The sequence below is a fragment of the Podarcis cretensis genome (assembly GCF_951804945.1).
Source record: "Podarcis cretensis genome assembly, chromosome: 17".
NCBI classification, from domain to species: domain Eukaryota; kingdom Metazoa; phylum Chordata; class Lepidosauria; order Squamata; family Lacertidae; genus Podarcis; species Podarcis cretensis.
Genome location: NC_137187.1, coordinates 41,305,311 through 41,330,254, shown reverse-complemented (window position 1 = coordinate 41,330,254; position 24,944 = coordinate 41,305,311). Strand labels below are relative to the sequence as shown.

The window sequence follows — 24,944 nt, the reverse complement described above, 5'->3', positions numbered from 1 at the left end:
TCCTGAAGTTATTTTGACTCTCCCAAATTGACCTCAAATATTTCTCTGCAAGGAGGAAGAAATGAGAAAGCCTCTCCATTGTCTTTTGCTTACCTGTCTTAAGGGTGGATTTGTGTATGAATAGGGTGAGCCTGTGACCCGGATTCAGGAATTAATAAGTATTTACCATCACAAAAGAATGGCCAGGCTGCCCAGTTAAAGCAATCAGTGACCACTGTCAGGTATCCTGGCAGGCAGGATTTCTGCTGTAGACCGCCTCCTGTAATGTATTTCTGCAGGAGACTGCTTCCTTCTGTGATGTATGTATGATGTTTTTGGGGGTGGTCTTGAGCTACAGAGTGGGCAATTTCGAAAGTCTATATAAGGACTTACAGACCATTGTTCTGGGTTCCTTCTCCCTCCTGTGTGGGGTGAGCGGGGGAGCCTGTTCCAACAGTTTAATAAAGATCAGGCTTTGCTTCTCAATATACTCTGGTTGGCCTCTGTTATTTTCTCCTACTGATAAGGCACCCACTTAAGGACTCTATATGGGCTCTTGGGTACCCCATAAGGGAAAAAGAGCCGCTTTTTCTTATAACATAGTGAAAGCAGAGGTTTTGCCATTTCTCTCCTGTCCCTGAATTCATGTGTTTGTGTTGTAAATACATTGCAATTTTAAATTTATGAGGGCAGGCCTACTTGTCATGAGGCAAAGATGTGATTCCTAACCTTATAATATTAACGGAGGAGCACTCACAGAGCAGACTCAGCAAGGAGGGGGATGGCTAATCCTCCCCTGCTCACAACTTCTCTCCCACCACCCTAGATATTGTTCCCTTAGCAGGATCTCCTTATTCAAAGACAAAAATAATCACTATTTGGAGGAGGGTAGGCAGGTGCCTGGGAAGAGAGGAGAAACGATAGGTGTGGGAAGGGGTTGAATGCCTTCTCTCTTATTTTACCACTAAGTGCCTAGTCTGTGTTTGGGAAACACGCAGTCCTGTCCTCAATACAACAATAATCTGAGCAGGGGGGAATGCATTACTTCCTCCAGGCTATAACCAAGCTGCTTGGAGGGCTGTAGCTCTGTGGCAGAGCACATGAGCTGAAGGCATGGGGTCTCTAGGTCCATCTTCAGCATCACCAGGGCCTGAGACCCTGGAGAGCTGCTGCCAGTCAGTGACTGACTCACGGTCTGACTCAGGGTGTACTCGCACTGCCTTAGACAGCAGTGAAGTTGCTGGGGTTATGTTTTATGCATTTCAGAGCTCTTTCTTCCTCGTGTTGTTCACATCAGCACAATGTCCTTTCATTTCTGCATGTGTACAGACCAGGGAACACTGACAGGGCAAGGATGTCTTTATGCAAAGGTGTTCATACATTGGCTTAGACTAAGGTTATTAGACGTCCCCATTTGCCGGGGACAGTCCCCGGATTTACAAATCAGTCCCCTGACAAAATCCATCTATTTAGTAGGAAGTTGAAAAGTGTCCCCAGATTCACTGAAAAAAATCTGGTAACCTTAGCTTAGACCAGGGGTCAGCAACGTTTTTTGAGGCCAGGTCAGTCCACTCACTGGCAGACCTCTTAGTGGGCCGGAGCATGCACACCCATGCGTGCGCTCAAGCTATTTCCGGCGCACTTCCAGGACAGAGGAGAACCCATGCGCACACTATTTCCAGCACTCTACCGACCGGGATGTCAGTCCCCACGGCAAGAAAAAAAATGGCGCCGCGGGGGGGAGCACAGAATCCCCATGCCGATCCACGGAACGGCCATGGGCCGGTTCCAGGAAGCTCATGGGCCAGAAGCGGCCCATGGGCCTTAGGTTGCCGAACTCTGGCTTAGACAGCTTAAGGTTGGAAGGTGGTGTTAGGCTGTATGCCTCAGTCCCTTTCAATTCTTGGATCCAGCAAGTGTAACCCCATCAAGAGCAGGCAACCTCCCAGCCATCCAGTCTAGGGAACCACCCACTAACAGTGCCACAGTCTGATCTGGATTGAGCTTCAGTTTGTTGGCTCTCATCCAGTTCATTACCAAGGCAAATTACTGGTCCAGCACTTCCACTGCCTCCCTTGCAGATGGAAAGGAGAAGTAGAGGTGAGTGTCATCCGCATACTGCTGACAACATACTCCAAACCTCTGGATAACCCCACCCAGCAGTTTCATGTGGATGTTAAACAACATGGGGGATAGGACTGAGCCCTGCAGAACCCCACATTGAAGGTTCTGCAGAGCTGAAAAGCATTCCCCAAGCAACACCCTCAGGGAATGACCATCCATGTAGGACCGGAACCACCACAAAGCCGTGCCACCCACCCCTAACTCAGACAGCCACTCCAGAAGGATACCATGGGCGATGGTATCAAAAGCTGCTGAGAGGTAGAGGAGAATTAACAGGGACACATTTTCCCTGTCTCTCTCTCAACAGGGTGACCAAAGCAGTTTCTGTGTGAAAACTGGGCCTAAACCCAGACTGAAATGGATCTACAAAATCAGTTTCCTCCAAGAGCACCTGGATTAATGAAGTTTAGCTATGGTTAGGCATGCTGTCTGAACTGGCACATAAAGTTTGTGACTCAGCTTTCACACCATAAATCATCTTTTGAAATGAGTTTTAATTATGGCTTATGCTAACTATTGACAATCAATAATGACAAGCAGAGGCAGCACCATGGAGATGGTTGTAAACTTTTTAACTAAGTACTGACAAGATAGAGAAGGGAAGTAGCTGTAATTTGTGATTTAGACCTGTATTTCTTAAAGTTTTGTACTGTTCTAGATTCTGATTAAGACAACGCTTTTGATAAAGTGAGCTCTGGACCATGAACACTTACATCACAATATATTTGCTAGTCTTTAAGGTGCCACAACAACCTTTGCAATTTTTGTGGTGAGAGTAACAGAGCTATTCCCCCAACCTCCAAGGAATTACACATACCGGTAATTATAACCTGGAGCACAAGCAAATTTCTGCTTTGGAAGCTGTTTAGTCAAGGTCTCAAATACTAAACGTTTGATATGTAGCACCTTGCTCTTCTTTTCCTTGATGTCATGGACTGGCTGGACAAAGAGGAATTGTGGGAGGCATCAGCTGAGAGCCTGGGGAGTAGTGGTGGGAAAATAATGAGTGGTCAGAGGGAGAAGGCTGGGAGGAGGAGGTATCCAAAACTGAAGGGGCCATAGAGTTTAGTGAGCAGGGAGAGTCTGTGGCACAAAGAAGCCCAGAAGCAGAAGTGGAAGCAAGAGAGGAAACTATTATGTGTGATTTTGTTTGCTGAGCCTTCAATTCCGCCATCTTGCAAGATATAATTTGCATCTTAACTGATACTTTTAACCATTTTTAGAAACATGAACGTTGGCATTTCTGCTGTTCCAAAAGCAGTTCAAAATATTGAACATTATTGTTTGCCAGATTTCCATGTCTTGACAACTGATGTCTTTTCATCTTGTTTGGGGCAACACTGGAATCTGAAAGCTTCCCACCACAGATCAAACACATAGGCTGAGAGATGTTTTCCTCTCCAGCCCATGTAAAACTGGGGCTCAGATAGCTAGCCACATATTGTCCACAAACTACCTTTTTGGGAGGTTTGCTCGGTGTCAAATTCAACAAGCCTTCTCTAGCACGCTATTTGAATGGTGATTCTGGATCACAACTAGGATTTTCCTCAGTATTACTTGATGTTCTCTCTCTCATCTTTGAAACATATATATTAGCCACCAGCCACAGATCTAGATATATGGGGCAGAATGCGATTATTATTAATGGGGAGAATCTCAGTGATAAAAATGAATATTCTCCCAAAAATGTTTTTATTCCAAACAATTCCAATACTTAATGGCACCTGATAAAAGTGACCTATGTTGGAAATGTAAGGAAGCAACTGGCACATTTTCTCATTCATGGTGGTAGCACAAAAATGGAGAACAGATGCGGCCCCCCAGGAGAAGACTGGCCCCTTAAACTACGTATTAGATTACAGTGTATAGAACTTGCCAGCATGACAGATTAAGAAAGGGGCTACTTCTGGGCTGAGAGTTTGAAACCGAGGTCCGCCGTCCTCTGCCCCCGCAGCTCAATGGACACGACCAGAGGATGGTGGCTTCTTCATGCCTGCCTTGGGGGCTGCTAAGGGCGGGCGGCGAGGGCCCTTTGCTCTGCCCTGGGAGCCGGGGGGTGTTTCTTCTCCCTGCCTCCCTCCTTGGGGGGCCGCACAGGGACCCTGCCTACCTCCACCTCGTCCTGCCTTGCCCGGTGCATCTTGCGGCGAGAGGCGGGGGGCTCTGCCCGCCCGGGACGCTCCGAGGGGGCGGCGAGGAGGGCCAAGCGCGCAAAGCCCAGCAGCCCAGCCCAGCAGCCCAGCGCGCCGCCGCCGCCGCTTTCACTTTCGCTCTGCGCCTCGCCGCGCAGCTGCCCGCTTCCCCGTCGCCGGGAGCGCGCGTTTCTGGAGGGAAGGAGGCCAGCTACCCCGCCGCCCCTCGCCGCGAAGGAGGCGGCGGAGGAGGGCGGGCTGCAGCTCCTCTCCTCGGCGCCCCAACATTCAACAGGTGCAGCTTCCCTGCTGGCCCCCGCAGCTCCGCACTGGCGTGTCTGCTACCTGGGGAATTTTTGTGCTTCGCGCGACTAGCGAAGTCGCCTCTCTTCCTGCGCCGAAACTTGCGAGCAATTAGGCTGTTTCGTTTCTTCTGCTTCGCACCCTCAGCTCCTCCCCCCCCCCAATACGATTATCAATTCCTGTATTGTTTCTTGAATACACTGATTACATTTGTTAACCCACTCTTAGGCCCAGGAGCTTCGGACATCACACCTTGTTCTGACTCCCCTCCATACCCCATTTATCGCCCGAACTACCCTATGTGGTAGGCTAGGCGGAGAGATAGCTGGCACTGAGTTTCATGAAGGCTCCATCAGAATTTGAACTGGGGTCTCTCTGGTCCTAACACAACATGCTGTTCACAATAGCATCCTGGGTCTTTATTTTATTTTTAATTCACCCTACGCAAAACAAAATATTAATTGCCCTTCAGTCAAAATGCCAAGTTTTATCACACACAGAGGAAAAGGAGGAGGTTGAGTCATCCTTCTATTTAATATTTTTCATTGACTATTACAATCATGCATATCTACTCAAAAGTAAGTCACATTGGTTTCAGTGGACCTTACTCCCATGAAAATGTGTCTAGGACTTCAGTGAGCATTTAAAAACTGATTTGGTTAATCTAGTATGGTGTTTTATCTCCTACTTTGCCTTTTAACTGGCTTACAGTGGTATCTCGGGTTACATATGCTTCAGGTTACATACGCTTCAGGTTACATACTCCACTAACCCAGAAATAGTACCTCAGGTTAAGAACTTTGCTTCAGGGCGAGAACAGAAATTGTGCAGCAGCAGCAGGAGGCCCCATTAGCTAAAGTTAAGAACATGTTAAGAACAAAATAAAAAAATTCCTTCCAGTAGCACCTTAAAGACCAACTAAGTTAGTTCTTGGTATGAGCTTTCGTGTGCATGCACACTTCTTCAGATACCTTCAGATAATTTTTTTATTAAATTTTTTTAAAAAATTTATTTTGTTTTGACTATGGCAGACCAACACGGCTACCTATCTGTAACTGGAACAATGTTAAGAACAGTTAAGGTTAAGAACAGACCTCTGGAACGAGTTAAGTACTTAACCCGAGGTACCACTGCATTTTATTATAGTGTACATGATGCATTGTATATTGTTAGCTGCCTTGGAGAGGTAGAATTTTACTAAAACTTTGAAAATATTTTTTATTAGTTTTCAATTACAACAATCCAGTAATAGCCTCATTACAATGCCAAATTATAATACAATTAATAATACTAATCATTGAGATGCCAAATTATACAATTAGGTGGCCCCCCACATACTAGAATTAATGGTTTGATGACGTTTCTGCGTTCCAAACTCTTATAAATTTCAATTACGCTTCAGTCCAAATACCAATCCTTTGTATGGCAGCTGCAGTTTTAATGACTTCCATTCATAATGACACGTTGAATGATTTCTGCACCTACAGATGAAGCATTCAAACTCTCCTTTCTGTGTGTGGCAATTATTCCATCCATAGTGTTTCTTCCTGTTTCTCAGTTCTTCCTTGATTCTCAGACTTAATCCATTCCAGAAGTCCATCCCAAAACCAAAGCGTTCCAAAACCAAGGCGCACTTTCCCATAGAAAGTAATGCAAAATGGATTAATCCGTTCCAGACTTTAAAAAACAACCCCTAAAACAGCAATTTAACATGAATTTTACTATCTAACAAGACCATTGATCCATAAAATGAAAGCAATAATCAATGTAATATACTATAAATTAAATAAGACAGTATTGTAGATGATAAAACTTAAAATTAGTGGTTTTTTCTTACCTACACTGGTGATATTCATTGTTTGGATGTGGGGCTTTTATCCATTTCCGCAGTCAATCAATCAATCAATCAGGAGCTGAACTGGGTTCTACACAGAACATAAATTAACGGAAAAAGCCTCAAAAACAAAAACGCAAAATAAATAGCAAAAACAAAAGTGCCAAACTTAATCTGTTCCGGAAGTCCTTTTGACTTCTGAAATGTTTGAATACCAAGGCGCAGCTTCTGATTGGTGCAGGCGCCCTGGAAGCAATAGCCAACAGCCACACTGGATGCTCAGCTTCCGAAAAACATTCGAAAACCAGAACAATTCCGGGTTCGGCATTTGGGAACCAAGGCGTTTGACTACCAAGGCATTTGAAAACCAAGATACCACTGTATTATGTCTATCTTTTGTCAATTGTTGCTGTTCTCCAGCCTGGAGGTCCTCAAGACAAACCTCCCTGCTCAGTGTAGGCTTTGCAGTGCAGGATGCAACTACCGCATCCCTGACAGCTGGCCATCCTGATGCCTTTGCTTAAATACCTCCAGTAAAGTAGAGCCCACCACCTACCAAGGCAGTCTGTTCCATGGTTTAACAACTCTTACCTTTAGGAACTTTTATCTTCCTTCCTTCCTTCCTTCCTTCCTTCCTATCCCTCTCTCTCTATCCACTGACATGTTCCAGCACGCAGTTCAAATGTCACTGTTCTGTAGATAATAAAGATGAAAATCAAAACCTGATAATGTCCGTATTTTGACACCCTCAATTATTCCCCTTTAACAAATTTTTAGTTTCCACAAAATAATAGGGCCCCATTTGCATGAAACATTTAAAACAGTATATACCGTATAATTTGATGGCTGAGCTTCTGGGGGATGGATGTTCTTCCTCCTCCACACAGGTTGCAAGCCATCGGATTGCTTGTCTAAAATTCTTTTTTTTATTATTATTAATTTTTTAGAAAAATTTTCTTTTACAAATTTAAATGACACATTCATATCCACTATAATATCAAATTCTTTGAACTTCCCCCCGCTCCCTCCACAATCCTCATAATTTTAAATTTATTTCACATTTTCTTTATGATTGTATTGCCAGTTGATTAATCTTTACAGCTCTTATTCCTCTCACAATACCCTTTCTCATCACAAAGCCTCTTTAAATCCAACTAGCGTTGTCTGTTCATCACAAATATTTTCCAGATAAATCGTAAACTTTCTCCAGTCCTGTGTGAACTTGTGATCTTTCTGATATCTAATTTTTCCTGTCAATTTGTCTAGTTCAGCAAAATCCATCAATTTCCGTCTCCATTCTTCCAATGTTGGTAATTCTTCTTGTTTCCATTTTTGAGCCATTAAAATTCTTGCCGCAGTCACTGCATATTGAAAAAGTTTATAATCACTTCTATTAATTTCTCTTCCTGTAATTCCTAACAGGAAGGCTTCTGGTTTCTTCACAAACGTGTATTTAAACATCCTTTTCAACTCATTATATATCATTTCCCAGAAGCCTTTTACTTTCTTACACTCCCACCACATATGATAAAATGTGCCTTCCCTTTCCTTACATTTCCAACATTTGTTGCATGTCTTATACATTTTTGCTAATTTTACGGGAGTGATATACCATCTATATACCATTTTCATAATATTTTCCTTTATCGTCATACATGCAGTGAATTTCATATTTTCCTTCCATACCTTCTCCCAATCTGCTAACTGTATATTATAACCAAAATCCCTGGCCCAGTGTATCATAACTGATTTAACTTCTTCGTCCTTTGTTTGCCATTCCAGTAGCATTTTATACATTTTTGACAATACCTTAAAATCATTATTTATTATTTCTTTCTGAAATCTAGACTCTCCTTCAATATATTTCCTCTCTTTACAATCCTTCTTAAACATTTCATTTGTTTGGAAGTAGTGCAACCATATACATATTTTTTAACTTGTTCATATGGCTTCAATTTCCATTTCCCCCCTTCTTTAATTACAATATCTCCATAAGTCATCCAATCCTCTCTCATGTTTGTCTTTTTAACACTCATGACCTCCAGTGGGGATAACCAATGAGGTACATTTGGTTCCAAAATATTTTGGTACCTATCCCATATTTCTATAAGGGCACCTCTAAAAATGTGGTTGGCAAAACTTTTGTGAGCTTTCTTCTTTCCCAACCATAAATAAGCGTGCCAACCAAACCTATTGTCAAACCCTTCCAAATCCAATAACTTATTGTCTTTTAGTGTTATCCAATCCTTTATCCAACAGAGACAAGATGCTTCATAATAAAGTTTCAGGTCCGGCAGGGCGAAGCGACCTCTTTCTTTCGCATCAGTTAGTAATTTAAATTGTATTCGTGGCTTTTTGCCCTGCCAGATATATTTTGAGATCATTCTTTGCCAGTCTCTGAAGATCTTTGTCCCCTTGATTATTGGAATCATTTGAAATAAAAACAACATCCTTGGAAGCACACTCATCTTGATTGAAGAGATTCTGCCCCAAAAAGATAGTTTCATCCTACCCCACACTTCGAGGTCTCTCTTAATATTGTTCCAAATTGTCACATAATTGGCTTGTCTAAAATTCTTTAGTAATATCAAATAACGGTTTTTGTTTTGTTTGCTTTACAGCGTGGAGATTTACTGCCAGTCTGAGTCAGGATTAGTATGGCTGGAATGGTCTGTATTAATTCCTGCAATGTCTGCATTGTGATATACTGCAGGCTTGCTCAATAGTTCTTCCATAAGGTCTTAGAGGATCACAAGTGTGTTGAACCAAAGGTGAACTTTTCCAGAAGCTTTTCTAATGCCATCTTGGTAGTCAATATAATTCCAACGTTAATTGGTAGTTGTTGTAGCAATGAGCTCATATGTGTTTATATTTACTTGCTTTGATATACACTAATTGGCTTGCTTTGATGCTATCCTTACCTGTGGGCTTGGTGCAGGAATAACGAGGGCGACGAAAGGTTGGATGCAAGTGAGCTGTGCAGGAGCAAGCTGAAAAGCCAGCCTTGTGGAGCCTCTTTTTATTGGATAAAATACAGTTGGAAAAAGAGGTAGTGAAACCACTCTGAACTTTAATATATTCCATCTAAACACATTCTGAGCATTAGCAGGTGTTTCCCATAGGCGTTGTGAAAGTGGATTGTGTCTGTGTTCCTGGTTATGCTTTAGCCAAGCGTTCTGTCTAGTAAACAGATCATATGAAAGGACAAAAGGTCAGGGGGAAAACCATGTCTACTTGCCAAGAGGCCACAAGTTCATGGAGCGTGGGTGCAAGGCTCCTTGGCACGCTGTGGCATGCCAGGTGTGAGGTGTGCCTCAGCACAAGCGGAGCCTTCTCTCCATAGCTCCAAAAGGCCAGTACTGTATAAAGGACATGGAGCCTGCTATTGCTACAAAGGTGTTAGGCTTTTGTGAACTCCAAGTTTGCACACTATGAAAAGATAATTGCTACAGTGAGAAAGGGAAGGAGCGATGCCCAGCAGATTGCCAGACAATGTGCTGACTACTGGCTAAAGCTGTGTCTGAGCATTCAACTTGCTGCTAACACCGGCAACACTTGCAAAATGTACAGTGGAAAAAGCCTTTGGACCAATTGTCCAAAAAAACTGCACTGCTGAAAACCATGTCTGGAGAGATCATCACAGACTGCAGCAAGCAGATAAAGCAATGGGCAGAGCACTACCAATAACTGTCCTTGCAGAGAAACATGGTCTCTGACACAGCAGTCGACAGTATCCTGTCTTGGAAGAGCAAGGTGCTCCCCCACTCTCGAGGAGCTGAAGAATGCCATCAAATCTCAGGCATGCAGTAAAGTCCCAGGACAGGACAGAATCCCAACAGAAAGCTACTTTTAAATCCTCCCTCATCACACACCGCCACAGTGTTGGGAATAAGGTCCCATGGCACAAGACATGCGCTACTAAAGCATCATGACCCTCTGCAAGAACAAAGGTGACCATCATGGCTTCACAACCCATGTAGTTCTCAACAAATCACAGTCACTCGCTGACAGGATCTATCCTCTGTCACAATATGGTTTTAGAGCTCAGAGGTCAACAGTTGACCTGATCTTCTCGCTGTGTCAGCTGCAGGAGAAATGCCAAGAGCAGAGACACCCTTTCATACATTGCCTTCATAGATCTGATGAAGGCCTTTGACCTCATCAGCTGAAAGGACTCGTCACACTGCTCGACAAGATAGGTTGCCCACCTAAGCTTCACAAGAGGATTGTGTCCTTCCACAAGAGCATGCGTGGCACTGTCCAATATGACAGCTCATCCTCAGATGCCCTCCCTATAAAAAATGCTATGAAACAGGGCTGTGTTCTCACCCCAACTCTTTTTGCCATATTATTGTCGCTGTTGATGTCCTATGCCTTCAGCTTGACTGAAAATGGTGTGTACACCATTCAAGGAACAACTGGGTTCTGTTCAACCTAGCACAGTTCCATGCCAAGACTAAAGTGTGGCAGGTTCTTATCTGAGAGATATTGTTTACAGATGACGCAGCCTTGACAGCACACACAGAGGCAGCTCTACAGAGACCCATCAACTGTTTTGCCCAAGCCTGCAGGGAATTTGGTCTCACCATCAGCCTTACAGTAACTTAGGTCAAGACAGCACCAGCACTCCACATCTGAGGTGGTAGATAATTTTGTTGAACTGGGTTCCTCTCCATTAGCAACCTCTTCATCAGTGCTGAGCTGGACCAGTGTATTGGCAAAGCAGTTACAGCAATAGCCCATCTCTCCAAAAGGGTACGGGAGAATGTGATAGAAGTGAGTCATGGGCAACTTACAATCATCAGGAGTAACACCTCAATGCCTTGTGCATGCACTGTGTCAGGAAGATTTTGGGTATCTCATGGCAGGACAGTTTTTCAAACAAAGATGTGCTCTCCCAAATCCACATTCCCAGCCTGTTCACTCCCCCATCTCAGCAACATCTACACTGACTTGGTCATGTCCACAGAATGGAAGATGGCAGGACCCATAGGAGCCTAGGGGCCGAGGTCCCTTCGCTCCCCGCAATAAAATGTTTAAGGGGGCTGCCCCCGCAAGTTGAGGGAAATGGTGTGTGTGTGCCATGTCATGTGATCAGTTATGTGGGTATTGGCACAGCTGGCAGGACCCCCAAGGACATGCTTCCCAGGGAAAGCTGGCTTCAGGCACCAGGCCCATTGGCAGACCAACTCTGCGTTACAAAAATGTCTGCAAACATGACATGAATGCTGACAACATCAACCCCACCTTGTGGGAATCCCTTGCAGATGACCACAGTGCTTGGAGACAGATGGTCAAGTTGTGTATCTATAGCAGTGACCAGAGGAAGAATGACCGCTGGGAGGAGTGTAGGGCTGGGCCATAACTGCTTTTGAACATTGTAATATACCACCAGCTAAACACCCCAATATGGAGGTATATTACGATGTTGGAAAGGAGCCAGTGTCAAAGCAGTGGCATATGAGGCAGGCACTTGAATGCTGCGTTCGCATGTCTAACTCACCCACTGCCTTGACATGGCGGGGGGGGGGCAAGTGGGCTGCCTCTCCATCCTGGGAGGAAGAGGCAGCCCACTCACGCCTCCCCCCGCCTGTACCAAGGCAGTGGTGGCAACCAAAATAGCCTATGCCACTGCCTTGACAGGTGAGGGGGACTGGCGAGGCTCAGCTGGGGGGCAGGATGGCAACCAGTGGCGGGTTGGGGGCTCCGTAAAACTGCTTGGCTGAAGCGAGGGCAGTGGCGCGCTCTTCAGCCAAGCAGTTTAAGGAAGTGAAGGAGGAACAAAATGTATACAACTTGTTTCTCCCGATGGTGGTTTCACTCAGGGGTTTATCAGGGTAAAACTGAGTCCCTCTGCCTCCAGCACTAGACTGCAGCTTGTTTCTCCATCGGCGTGCTGGACACTGGTACCAGAGGGGCTTAGGAGGTGGCAATATAAATCAGCAAGGCCTAGAGGGGTGCAGAGAGAAATGCCATGGTGAATCTGTAGCAGCACAACGGGACGGCTTCATCTGTCCCAGTTGCAACAAAACATGTATCTCCCATATCATTCTCTACAACTATACAGGAGCTGTGGTCTTTGTCCATGGAGTTTAGTTAGTTTAGGTCCATATAGTTAAAGCTGTGGTTTTCCCAGTAGTGATGTATGGAAGTGAGAGCTGGACCAGAAAGAAGGCTGATCGCCGAAGAATTGATGCTTTTGAATTATGGTGCTGGAGGAGACTCTCGAGAGTCCCATGGACTGCAAGAAGAACAAACCTCTCCATTCTGAAGGAAATCAGCCCTGAGTGCTCACTGGAAGGACAGATCGTGAATCTGAGGCTCCAATACTTTGGCCGCCTCATGAGAAGAGAAGACTCCCTGGAAAAGACCTTGATGTTGGGAAGGATGGAGAGCACAAGGAGAAGGGGATGACAGAGGGAAAGGTGGTTGGACGGTGTTCTTGAAGCTAAGAACATGAGGCAGTGGAAGACAAGAGTGCCTGGCGTGCTCTGGTCCATGGGGTCACAAAGAGCCGGACACGACTAAAGACTAAACAACAATAATACAGGAGCTGCAACCTTACAAGAGTCTGACTTCGCCCCCAAAGGTTCACTCTTCCACTGTCTCCTGAGACAGACAGATGCCAACCAGTATTATCCTAAAACCTTTCACCTATTCATGCAAAGCAGATGCTCTGCCACTGAGGTAGAACTTACCCTTATTTATGTGCTACTCAGTGGCTATGCGATTTATGTACAAAGAAGAGCCCTGTTGGAACAGACCAAGGGCCTTTCACATCCAGCATCGTTTCCTATTGTAGCCAACTCAATGTGTAACAGGACATGCGAACAGCAGCCATCTCCCCCCCCCCCGTGTCTTAATTTCCGGGCACTGGACGCGTCCCTTTGGGAACTCCAATACGGGGGGGGGGGGTGAGGCGGCTGGGCTCGCGCTCGGGGCATCTGGCAGGTGCGCCTCCCGAGGCCTCAGGAGAGGAGAGAGGGGCCTTCGCAAGATGCGGAGCCGGCCGAGTGACACATTTCAGCAGAGGCGGCAGCATTCTAGGGCCGGTGAGGGCAGCGCAGCCCGCCCTGGAATCCGACTGCCCGAATCTGGCGCCGCGGGGTCCGGGCGGCCCGGCGAGGCGGAGCAGCTCCCGCCGCGGACGGCAACTTCCCGCCCTCACGCCGGAAGAGGCGCTGCTGCGTCCCGCCCCGGAGCCGGAAGCAGCGGGCAGAGCGGCGGGGCGCCTGCGCGGGAGTGCGGCTCTCGCGAGAGCTCCGAGAGGCCGCCGGGCGTTCCCGCCCTTTCTCCTCAGCCCGCCCAACGGCCGCCCTCTCCCTCGGCGAGGCGTCATGGCGGCGCTGGCAGGCTCCCCCTCGGCCGGCCTTCCTTCCCTGGCGGCGGCGGCGGCGGCCGCCCCCAGCCCCGTAGGCCCGCCGGGCTACCGGCCCTTCGAGCCCGAGGCGCTGGGGCTCAACCCGGGCTGGCGGCTCACCAGCTACGGGGAGCTGCGCGGCTGAGGCTGCAAAGTCCCTCAGGAGACGCTGCTCAGGCTCCTGGAGGGACTCGGCGGGGCCCGCGCGGGAGAGGCGGGCGCCGGGGAGGCGGCTGCCGGCGGCGGGGCCCCCCGGAGCCTCGGTGAGGCTGGGCGCGCGAGGGGTGGGGAGGGCGCTCCGGAAGGGGCCGCGGAAGGAGGCGGGCGAGCCCTGAAGGGGAGGCTCAGGCTGCGGGGGGGCCGCCGCCAGGCGGGGTGGGAGGCGTTTTTCGGACTTTCTCCGTTTAAATCAATGCCCCATATCCTGCAGCGGGGTAGCTTGCTGAGGCTCTGGCCCTCCGTAGACCTCTCCCCCCTGTTCTGTTTTTCTACTCGAATACGTATGTCGTTTTCTTAACGTAGGGGAGTTTTAAAAGTCTAACCTTCACCAGAAGCTCTAGGCCGAATTTGCCTCCCCCACTCCAAAAAAATCAAATCTAATTAACGCTGATACGTCTTGCAGAATTATTTCAAAGATTGCAACAATATAATGTGGAGTCTGCGTTAAATACTTAAGACCACTTAAGTATTCAATTACAAGTACTGTATAATTCCTTCCGTACAAAAGTCCGTACAAAAGTCCATTCTACAGTGGTACCTTGGTTCTCGAACAGCCTACTTCAACAACTTAGAACCCGAACGTTGCAAACCCAGAAGTAAGCGTTCCAGTTCTGGAAATATTTTAGTGTTGCGCTTCCATTTTTAGAGAGACTGTACTGATTGAGGCAGTGGGGAGAAGTTGCTTTGACCTGAGAGAGAGAGAGATCTTGAAAGATCATGCTGATTGGGGCAGTGGGGAGAAGCGTTTTAGGGGTAGTTTTTCAACAGCCTAGAACCGATTAATCCATTTTGCATTACTTTCTATGGGAGAGCATGCCTTGGTTTTGGAATGGACTTCCGGAACAGATTAAGTTCAAGAACCAAGGTACTACTGTAGTAGTAGTAGTAATAATAATAATAATAATAATAATAATTTATTTGTACCCCACCCATCTGGCTGGGTTTCCCCAGCCACTCTGGGCGGCTTCCACAAAGACCAAAAATACACTAAGATGTCATACATTAAAAACTTCCCTGAACAGGGCTGCCTTAAGATGTCTTCTGAATGTCAGGTAGTTGTTTATCTCAATCTTTGGACTCTAGGACATTATTCCTCATTTGGCTGCATTTGTAGACCTGGGCTGAAGATAGGGCTGTTCTGACTACCTAAAACAGTGATGGCCAAACTTGACCCTCCAGTTGTTTTGGGACTACAACTCCCATCATCCCTAGCTTACAGGACCAGTGGTCAGAGATCACAAGAAGTCATTGACCTAAAACAAGTAGGTGTTTGGGGTGGGAATACTTCTAAAGGTGCTGATGTGCTTGGGGTCCCTTATCTCCACAGGCATCGGAATGGACTCCTGTGTGATCCCATTGAGGCATGGGGGTCTCTCCCTTGTACAGACCACAGACTTCTTTTATCCACTAGTGGAGGACCCATATATGATGGTGAGCAGGCTTGACTGGATAAAAAAGAATTAGCCATGGTACATTTGTGATGTGAGACAGTTCATGAGGACAGTTGCCTTGTGTGTCATCTTCCTCATTCTATATCTTTTGCTGTGTGTGTCTGGTCTAGGGCCGCATTGCCTGTGCTAACGTGCTGAGTGACCTCTACGCCATGGGCATCACAGAATGTGACAACATGCTTATGCTTCTGAGTGTAAGCCAGAAAATGACTGAGGAGGTGAGAAGTATAATGGATAAGTTTGTCTCTAGAAATACATTTTACTTAAATAATAGGAAAAATGAATATTTTAATGTACAGTTTTTTTGACATAATTATGGTAGGTAATTATGGCACAAGTGGATTTCAGAAAAGGAACTTCTTTCTCTGGCTTCACCTGCAGAGCTTTGGTTTGTTTCAGCCTGACTACAGCCTGGAAATAGATACCTCTGAACATTTTAAGGCAGATAATTTATAGAGCACATGCCTCGCTTGTCAGAGGTCTAAGGTTCTATCCCTGGCAGCCCCAGCTAAATAATTGGGTAATAGGTGATGTGTATTATCCCTGCCTGATACTTAGGAGAGCCACTGCCAGTTAAAGTAGGATTTAAGTGAATGATTATTTGCAAGGAATAAGATCAGAAACCTAGTTCAGACATGTCAAACTGTAGTTTGTGTTGACCATAATTCTGGCTTCCAGACAAAAAGGTCAAATCATGCTTTATTTAGGTTTTCCATTGGCAGTCTTGTTTCTGTGATGTTCACCAGAGATGGTGACTTGTCGGCTCACTTATCACACCAAACAAAGGCTGGCCATTTGCAAATATTTGCTTGTCAACTTGGGCATCATAAAAACCTATAGTTTAGCTTCCTTAACAATGGCTTTGTTTGGTGCTTGAAATGTGATTGCATGACACTTCACAGAGTAAGTGCTTTATAGACCCTGCCTTTCTGTGAAACATACAGGTAGGAAACAGTCCTTAGTATCCCTGACCCAGCTTTCCACATCAGTCTTGATTTTCTGAATCCTTTATTTTATCCTTCACCCAGGAGCGGGAGAAAATAATGCCACTGATAATCAAGGGCTTTCGGGATGCAGCAGAAGATGGTGGCACCTCAGTAACTGGTGGGCAGACTGTCCTGAATCCTTGGATTATTGTTGGAGGAGTTGCAACAGTTGTATGCCAGCCCAATGAGTTCATCATGTGAGTAAATGCATCTCATTGGGAGAGACCTGATTTGAAAATGCATGCCATAGATGTATTTACAAGAGAGGTAATTGTGTTGCAATCTTAACAGCTGAAAGGTTTAGAGGATGCTTGCTAGACATTGGGATCACTGAATCAAATAATGAAATGGTAGACTTGAGCTAGGGATTGCCCATTCCACTTTAGAGCAAAAACAGTAGGGTTGGGGGCTGGCAAATCCTCTTAACTATTCCAGGACTAACAATATTGCTGCTTCGGCTGTCACAGTGATCATAGAGTCATGTGGAAGTTGAGACTATAGTAATGTACATAATGCTCTGAAGACAAATGATCCCATCTGTGATTCAGATAACCAGTACTGGCTTTGTAAGCTGCCTGTATGCAAGTTTATTTTGGGACCATATTAATGCTTCCTCAGCCATGATTTGATGGTTGAGGCAGCAGCTGACCTGGCATTACATTACTGAGACTTGGTGGAATTGCTGGGTGGTGTTGTCTCTTTCAGCTCTTTCAGACTTAACAGGGTTGAAGGTTGCCATGGTCGGCAGCAAGGATGAGGAACCAGAGGTCATATTTGGTCTCCCAGGCCATTTTCCCCCAAACTATGGCCACTTGCTGCACACTTGATGTCACATTTGTCATTGTGTGTGTTGCAGGAAGAGATGCAGCTAGATCCTGTGACAAAAAAATAAAATAAAATTGAACTCTTGAGTATCAGTTTAGTTCAATTCTGCTTAGTCACTGTCTCCTCCCATCCCCACAGGCTAATTTTGACAGGTTGGCTGGACCATACACCATTCAAAGTTGGCCTGTAGGGCAGAGGGAACTAAAGATTTTGCCTGCTAGGACAAGAAGGTTCCCCCTCTCCCAATCAATCGGAAATCTGTCTCTTGTTCCTGACTTGGGGAGATAAACTTTGGACCCAGGTTTAGACACCACACTAAGAACTCTTTAAGAACTCTGTTATGGACAGGCTATAACTGCTAAACATAAACAAGTAGGTCTGAGTGTGAGCTCCTGTTTCTTATGATTTTAGGCCAGACAGTGCTGTTCCAGGGGATGTTCTTGTGCTGACTAAACCACTGGGGACTCAAGTGGCTGTAAATGCTCATCAGTGGCTAGATAATGTAAGTGCTCATCTGTGGGAAACCTTGCACATCCATTTGTATTCCTCTATCTATCTGCAGGGAATCCTCTTGTATGCATAGTTTCAATAAGCTAGGAGGAACAAGGGGCATGTGGTTGGATGCATTCCTTGCCCCAGACCTTGTCCAGATGAGCTCCTTGCTTAAGGTGAAAGTGATCCCACAAAACATTCTCAATAGCGGCACTGGGTACTTTCAACAAATGGAGAGTCGATATCACACCAAAGTTGAATGACTTTATCCTCAAAGTGCATAGCCAGTTGGTCACAGGGGTCTTCAAATGCTTCTCCACACTGGGAGTCAGTAACCTCCAGACCATCTGAAATAACTTCACTGGCTAGCTACCAGAGGAGACAATGCGAGCTGCAAAGAGAGCCTGTTTTGCAGCTCGCACTGCCACATAATAGGCACAATCGTGTGTTTTTACCAGTGTTTGGTCAGCTTCAGAATGAGACGTGCACCACTTGCACTCCAGTCTTTGTCCAGCTTGTTTCATAATCCGGATCTCCTCAGAGTACCTAGGAGCTGCTTGGGCTACAAAATGCCAGTATGGATGTACAAAAACCACCTGTTTCAAAAGCAAGACCAGGACTTTGACAGGGTCACTAGCTTTGTCCATGGAAAATCACAGAGCATTCAGGAACCTGATTTCATCAGTCTTTGAGAACAGGCTACCTGAATTGGCCCACCACCCTTACAGGGAGAAATGCCACCGTGATCCTAAACTTAACTGGATAATGGTCTGACCATGACATGGGAATGCATTGTATTCCCTCTATCTTCAGTCTATCCCTCATATCACTTGGGGGCAAAGATCACATGTGTTGGACTGATAACTACCTGAGAGGGATCCATGGTTGTCATGGAGGCCACAAAGTTTCGAGCTGGCCTGATAGCAGCCTCCGCGTGGATCGTGAAATCCCTCAAGATTATCATTTTAGTATCCCCAAGACTACATCTGCCAGCTAGATCAGGGATGCTGCTGGACAACAGGGCAATCAGCACCCTCCATCTGCCTCTCTCTGGCCCAATACAAGGAGTAGATTCCCTAAGCACATCCCAAGGTCAAGAGGCTTCCTGATCAAGGAGTTGGTGCTATTATAGACATGTTGCATTATACTAACTTGAGACCCCTGAATTTGTTAGTGAGAAATGCAGCCTCAAAACAATTTCTTAACATACTACTTTTCCATTTCAGCCAGAACGGTGGAATAAAATTAAGCTGGTGGTTTCCAGAGAAGATGTTGAACTGGCATATCAGGAAGCCATGTTCAGTATGGCCATGTTGAACAGGACAGGTATGGGGGGGGCGTTTTGACTTGTTCTTCATTTATAAGGCAAATGATTGATACCACTGTGGCAGCAAATGCAATTCTTATTATTTTAAAAAACCAGGATACTATACCTATAGTTGTACTGGAGACCTCCTACATGTCATCTAGAATACAAAGGTTTTTGATTGTTTTGGAAAACACATGGTCCACCTAGAGTTCCTCATATTGAGGCAGAAGGTGGGATAGAAATATTCAAAATAAATCTTGAAAGTCTGCCCATGTACTTCTCAGGTTCTTGGGACATTCGAGTCCCAGGACCTTCTGAATTCTTCTAATCTTCATCTTTTAAACTTCATCTTTAAAGGAGAAAATGTGTTGAAATATGGAATATCTTGTTTTATGTACAAGAATATTTTTTATTTTTTTTACATAGCAGTTGATTAGTATTTCTCATCGCAAAAAGCTACCATTGGGATGAAAGTAATAAAGCTCAGGCGATTTAAGATTCCGTCTGCAGATATGTGTGCAGATTAGACCTGGGTGATTTTTCAATATATCGTTCAAAATCGATTAGGAAGTCCACATAACAATAACGTTCATAAAATGTTACCTGGCAAACATCGTGAATTTGAGAAAACCCATGTGCTTCTTAGTGCTTCCGGTGCCTCCTACAGAAGCAGCAAGTGACTCACAAGAGCAGGCGTAGCAGCTATCACTATGTTTCAATTCTGCAGCGAGCCCCAGCTCAGCTCCACTGCCTCTGCAGGTGACGATTATGAAAGTAGCTGGGAAACCAGCAGCAGCAGCAGCAACTTAAAAGACTAGGTTCTGCTTGCTTAAAGTAGGCTAGTACCCAGTGTGACAGGCTGGTAGGTGTGGTTTGCAGAGATGCTGGTCTGAGCTGGCTTGGGGATTCTTGCTGGAAGCCCCCTTTCCCCTCTCCTTACCCAGTGAAAGAACAAGCAGGGTTGTTTTCTTCAGAGTAAGAACAAAAAAGGTTGCCCTGTTATTTAAGTCTTTCTTTACTCCCCTGCATATGTGTGCCTGAAACGGCTCTCTCCGCTCTGATGCCTTTACTGCCTGTCTCCCCTTCTGCCACTCTGTGTGTGTGTGTGTGTGTGCGCGCGCGCGTATGCACACACTGCAAAGCCTTTCTCTCCCCTCCTTTATGCCTTTACTACCCATCAGAGGCTGGGAGCAGTACCAAGAACAAAAGAACAAAAAACCAAGTTGCCCTGTTAAGGCTCTCTCTATTCCCATCTACCCTTCTGCACTGTGTGTGTGCATGTGCATGCCTTTCTCTCCCCTCCCTTTTCTACTGTCTGAGGCTTTGATGCAGCCCCTTCTCCCCCACTCCCATGAAAGTAAGAACAAAAAAACAAGTTGCTGTGTATGACATAGTAAAGGTAAAGGTACCCCTGCCCGTACGGGCCAGTCTTGACAGACTCTGGGGTTGTGCGCCCATCTCACTTAAGAGGCCAGGGGCCAGCGCTGTCCGGAGACACTTCCGGGTCACGTGGCCAGCGTGACATCGCTGCTCTGGCGAGCCAGAGCCGCACACGGAAACGCCGTTTACCTTCCCGCTGGTAAGCGGTCCCTATTTATCTACTTGCACCCGGAGGTGCTTTCGAACTGCTAGGTTGGCAGGCGCTGGGGCCGAGCAGCGGGAGCGCACCCCGCCGCAGGGATTCGAACCGCCGACCTTTCGATCGGCAAGCCCTAGGCGCTGAGGCTTTAACCCACAGCGCCACCTGCGTCCCCCACGCCACCTGCGTCCCCCAATGACATAGTTGGTTCACCCTAAATAGCTTCCCTCATATGAAAAAGGCTTTTTTTTATTTAAAGAATGCTATCTCATTGCTGTTCCCCCTTCCCTTTGATAAAAAGGTAGAGAATGGTGTGATGGGGGCCCTTCTGTGTCACAATGGGAGGAAATGAAGATTTAACAGTTGCTGCCTCGTGCTGAAATGGGAGGTTGAGTGTTGTGAGGCAAGAATGATGGGGAGGGTGGGTGCTTGTCGGTAAGGAGTCCAAGCAAATGTGTGTCTACTCAGAAGTAAGCTCTACTAGATTCAATGGGGCTTACTCCCAGGAAAGTAGAAGCAAGTTTAGCTGAACTCAGGAGGGCTTACTCATGCATAGAGTTGCAGTTGGCCCTCTGAGTTGGGAAGGAGATGCTTCTTAAATTACTAGAAAACAGATTGAATTTATGCAAGTTTAATATTGTAATTTTTTAATTTGCCCCTAAAACTGCATAGAACATTAATATATTCTCCAGAAATCTTTAATGGTTTGGTTGAAGCATGCTATCATTGAGTTAATTTTCATATAATTATATGCATCAAATTTAGATTATTTTGTTGTCGTTCCAATATTTTCCCAGATTATTTGTATTTACTCTGATTCACCACTGTATTTTGGATTGTCCTAGGCCTGAATATTCAAGCCCAAAACCCAAGTCCTGTTTGGATGCATTTTGGCTTGCCTGCTGATGAAAGTGATGATTTAGTGTGTGGTGATTTAGACCCGTAACTTAGTAGCAGTTGCGAGGACATTACCATGTTCGCCTCTACGTGGCTCCATCTTATTTCAGATAATTGTGATGTATTGGTATATTGCAATGTTTAGCTGTTTCGTTATATTGAAAACCAGATATTGCCCAGCCCTAGTGCCCTTCAAAATTTGATATAAAGGTAAAGGTACCCCTGCCCGTACGGGCCAGTCTTGACAGACTCTGGGGTTGTGCGCCCATCTCACTTAAGAGGCCAGGGGCCAGCGCTGTCCGGAGACACTTCCGGGTCACGTGGCCAGCGTGACATCGCTGCTCTGGCGAGCCAGAGCCGCACACGGAAACGCCGTTTACCTTCCCGCTGGTAAGCGGTCCCTATTTATCTACTTGCACCCGGAGGTGCTTTCGAACTGCTAGGTTGGCAGGCGCTGGGACCGAGCAGCGGGAGCGCACCCCGCCGCAGGGATTCGAACCGCCACCCTTTCGATCGGCAAGCCCTAGGCGCTGAGGCTTTAACCCACAGCGCCACCTGTGTCCCTCAAAATTTGATACTTTTAAACAAAGGGGGAATTGAGTCCATAACTTAATTTGCTGACAGAACGGGGTGTACACTAGTGGCCCAAATTGTGGAAACGTTTTGGAAAACGTGTATTTCCGAGGTTTGATGGCTCCTAACACCACCACTTCTTTTTTTAGTAATACCATAAAGTTATATATCAATGGAAAAATAATGAAGAATGTAATGCAACAAAGTTTGTTCAATTATCTGTCAAAAGTTATAGCCAAATAACCAGAAAAAGGAAGCACAGCTTGCTTAGGTTGATATGCAGTAGCTATCCTTTATTTGAATGTAGCAAATGAGCATGGGTGTTTAGAGAGCCAATCAGGTGTCAACTTGTTTGGGCAATGATTCAATCAGGTCACAGTAGGATTCAGCTATTGATGTTATCAAGCTGGTTGTTTTTCTGTTGTTTTGTGTTTTTTTTGTTCTTTCATTTAGTAAAATAGTATATTAAGTGAACAAGGCTACAATTATGAAGAAATTAGAAGAAAAATTGGTGGAAACTTAACCAAAGGTGGCATTGCTAAATTTTTGAAGAGGTATAAGGAGACTCAGTCACTACAAAATCAGACTGGAAAAGGCAGGAAAGGGTGCACAACAGCAGGTGACAATGGAAGAATTGAGAGGCTGTGTATATGGGACAGAATAAAATCATCTGGGTGTATACAAGATGACATGGTGCAATGTAATGTGAAGTTGAGTGCAAGAACTGTTTGGCACAGACTGCTGGAATACGGTCTAAATGCTAGAATTCCAAGGAAAAAGCCATTGTTATCTCAAACAAAGGTTGAAAAGATCAAACTGGCCTAAAACCCATGTTAACTGGACAACAGAACAATGGGACAGTGCTATTTGGAGGGATGAGACCCAAATCTCCTTGCTTTTGGTAGTGGATGGCCTGAAATACATGAGGAGAAGAATCAGAGATTTCCATTCTACTTGCATTGCAAGTACCATGAAACACCCAGTTAAGTGTTATGATCTGGGGCAGTATGACAGCAAAAGGTGTGGGCATAATTTGCATTATTAATGGGAATGTAAATGCCCAATATCACATAACCCAGACCTTAACCCAGTCGAAAATCTATGGAGCCAACTAAAGAAACTTGTTAGTCAGAAGCAACCCAGCAAGAAAACCCAATAAATGGAGGCAATAATTCAATCTTGGTTTCACATTATTACAGCTGCAGAACTAAAAAACTTGGTTCACTCCACAGGAAAGTGTTTAAGGCCATAATTAAAGCTAAAGGTTACCCAACTATTAACTGACGTGGTGAGAATTTTTGTATATCTCACTTTTTCTATGTTTCACGTTTCTTCTTTATGACTGCTGTTGTAATAAATAATCCTTCATAAAAGGTATTGCATTACATTCTTCATTAAATTATCTTTCCACTGATATATAATGTTATGGCATTACTCCAAAAAAGTGTTTTCCCTGGAAAGTGGCTTGTAAGGGAGTGCAGTCCTTGGGCTGAAAAGATTTCCATCCTCTTAGACATGAGGCTCCAGGACCTGAGTGGACCCCATGTCCCCATACCGTGATGGGCAGGTATTAATGAAGAATTTATGTACATCGTATATGTAAAGCCAAAGGTTACTGCATCCCTGCTGAACACATAATGTTGCTACTACCCTTCAGAAGCTGCCTCGTGATGAAGTAGTGATTGGTTCTTGCTGTATTAGCTATAGGCTAGACAGTGGTTGTTTGGAGATTGCTAGCAGCAATTGTGACTGCTACTTTGCCATTACTTCTGCTTTTAAATGTTCATGCTCTTGGTCTTTCAGCTGCCAGCTTGATGCATACTTTCAATGCCCATGCTGCTACAGATATTACAGGCTTTGGTATTCTGGGTCATGCACAGAATTTGGCCAAACAGCAGCGCAGTGAGGTGTCATTTGTCATCCACAATCTGCCTATCCTTGCCAAAATGGCTGCTATTAGCAAAGCGTGTGGCAACCGGTCACGGCTACTACAAGGAACATCCCCCGAGACATCTGGTAAGATCAGTAGCCTGCGCTACAGGAGCTGAAGGTGGGGTTGAAGGGAATTTAAACCTGTAAGTGACCTGTAACTTGCTCTCTTACATGGCAGGTGGGCTGCTGATCTGTTTACCCCGAGAGCAGGCTGCTCGCTTCTGCGCAGAGATCAAATCTCCCAAATATGGAGAAGGACACCAAGCCTGGATCATTGGCATTGTGGAGAAGGGCAACCAGACCGCTCGCATCATTGACAAACCCCGTATCATTGAAGTGACACCCCGTGGGGCCAGTGCATCCCCTCAGGATAATAATTCCAGTGCCAGCCCTGAAGCTGCATCATGAGGTGGCAAAATAGTTTTCTTTTATCCACTGTAGGTTCTGGGATTGAAAAGGGTAGCACCTGAGCCTTTGGATCAGTGTGCAGTTACCTTCTACAGCAAAATGATCCTCAGAACACTCTATCAGTTGGTGGCTGGTTCCTTCCTGCCATCTGATGTGATCAATTTTAAAGTCATTTCCTGCAAGCAGGTAAATTGCGGACACTCTTGATTTTGGAGAAGATGGTAACTTGAATTATTTATTGGAATAGTTCTGCTTGTTATTGAGCTCTCCCAGCTTTTGGTCAGACTGAGCAGCTGGTCCAAAAGGAGGGTGGGTGACTTAAAAAGCCATTTGGTTGGGCCAGAGGTCTCTCCTCTCATTATGAAGCACCTCCGTTAAAACCCAATCATGGGCTTGGAGGAGCAGAGGAAACCTGGAGGAGCAGCACCAAGCTCAGCTTCATGGATTGTTCCTTGGGTTGTAAATTATTGGTGATTGAGTTAATAAAGTTGATTTCTACAACTATTGTGGTATTTGGAAGGGTGAAGTACTTACACACTGT

At 45.5% G+C, this 24,944-nt stretch overlaps 2 protein-coding genes and 1 long non-coding RNA gene across 8 annotated transcripts in view; 1 reads left to right on the top strand and 2 right to left on the bottom strand.

The window, feature by feature from the left end:
* SHFL (shiftless antiviral inhibitor of ribosomal frameshifting) overlaps positions 1 to 6,409 on the bottom strand; it is a 28,766-nt gene extending 22,357 nt beyond the window's left edge. For 2 of the 5 annotated variants that reach the window (XM_079958812.1, XM_079958813.1), the window contains exon 1: positions 4,214 to 4,332. In XM_079958812.1, coding sequence (XP_079814938.1) covers positions 4,214 to 4,243 — 30 coding nt within the window. In that variant the 5' untranslated portion in view covers positions 4,244 to 4,332. Of the gene's footprint in view, positions 1 to 4,213; positions 4,333 to 4,760; positions 4,826 to 6,375 lie in introns of those variants that run through there. The other 3 variants (XM_079958816.1, XM_079958815.1, XM_079958814.1) reach the window with 3 other exon arrangements.
* A 7,285-nt stretch (positions 6,410 to 13,694) lies between these two features.
* LOC307205988 (selenide, water dikinase 2-like) lies at positions 13,695 to 24,904 on the top strand. Of its 2 annotated transcripts, none has more exons than XM_079958752.1 (8): positions 13,695 to 13,995; positions 15,279 to 15,382; positions 15,513 to 15,620; positions 16,431 to 16,585; positions 17,625 to 17,715; positions 18,932 to 19,031; positions 23,867 to 24,079; positions 24,174 to 24,904. In XM_079958752.1, the coding sequence occupies exons 1-8, from the start codon at positions 13,710 to 13,712 to the stop codon at positions 24,401 to 24,403; spliced, it is 1,287 nt and encodes a 428-aa protein (XP_079814878.1). In that variant the 5' UTR covers positions 13,695 to 13,709; the 3' UTR covers positions 24,404 to 24,904. The 2 variants fall into 2 exon arrangements, with proteins under 2 accessions (XP_079814878.1, XP_079814879.1); XM_079958753.1 differs by lacking the exon at positions 13,695 to 13,995 and adding an exon at positions 14,750 to 14,816.
* LOC307206044 lies at positions 16,940 to 18,925 on the bottom strand. The gene is made up of 2 exons (XR_013834230.1): positions 18,161 to 18,925; positions 16,940 to 17,263 (listed from the first exon to the last, which is right to left on the bottom strand). It is a non-coding gene; the product is annotated as an uncharacterized lncRNA (long non-coding RNA).
* Positions 24,905 to 24,944: the final 40 nt, after the last annotated feature.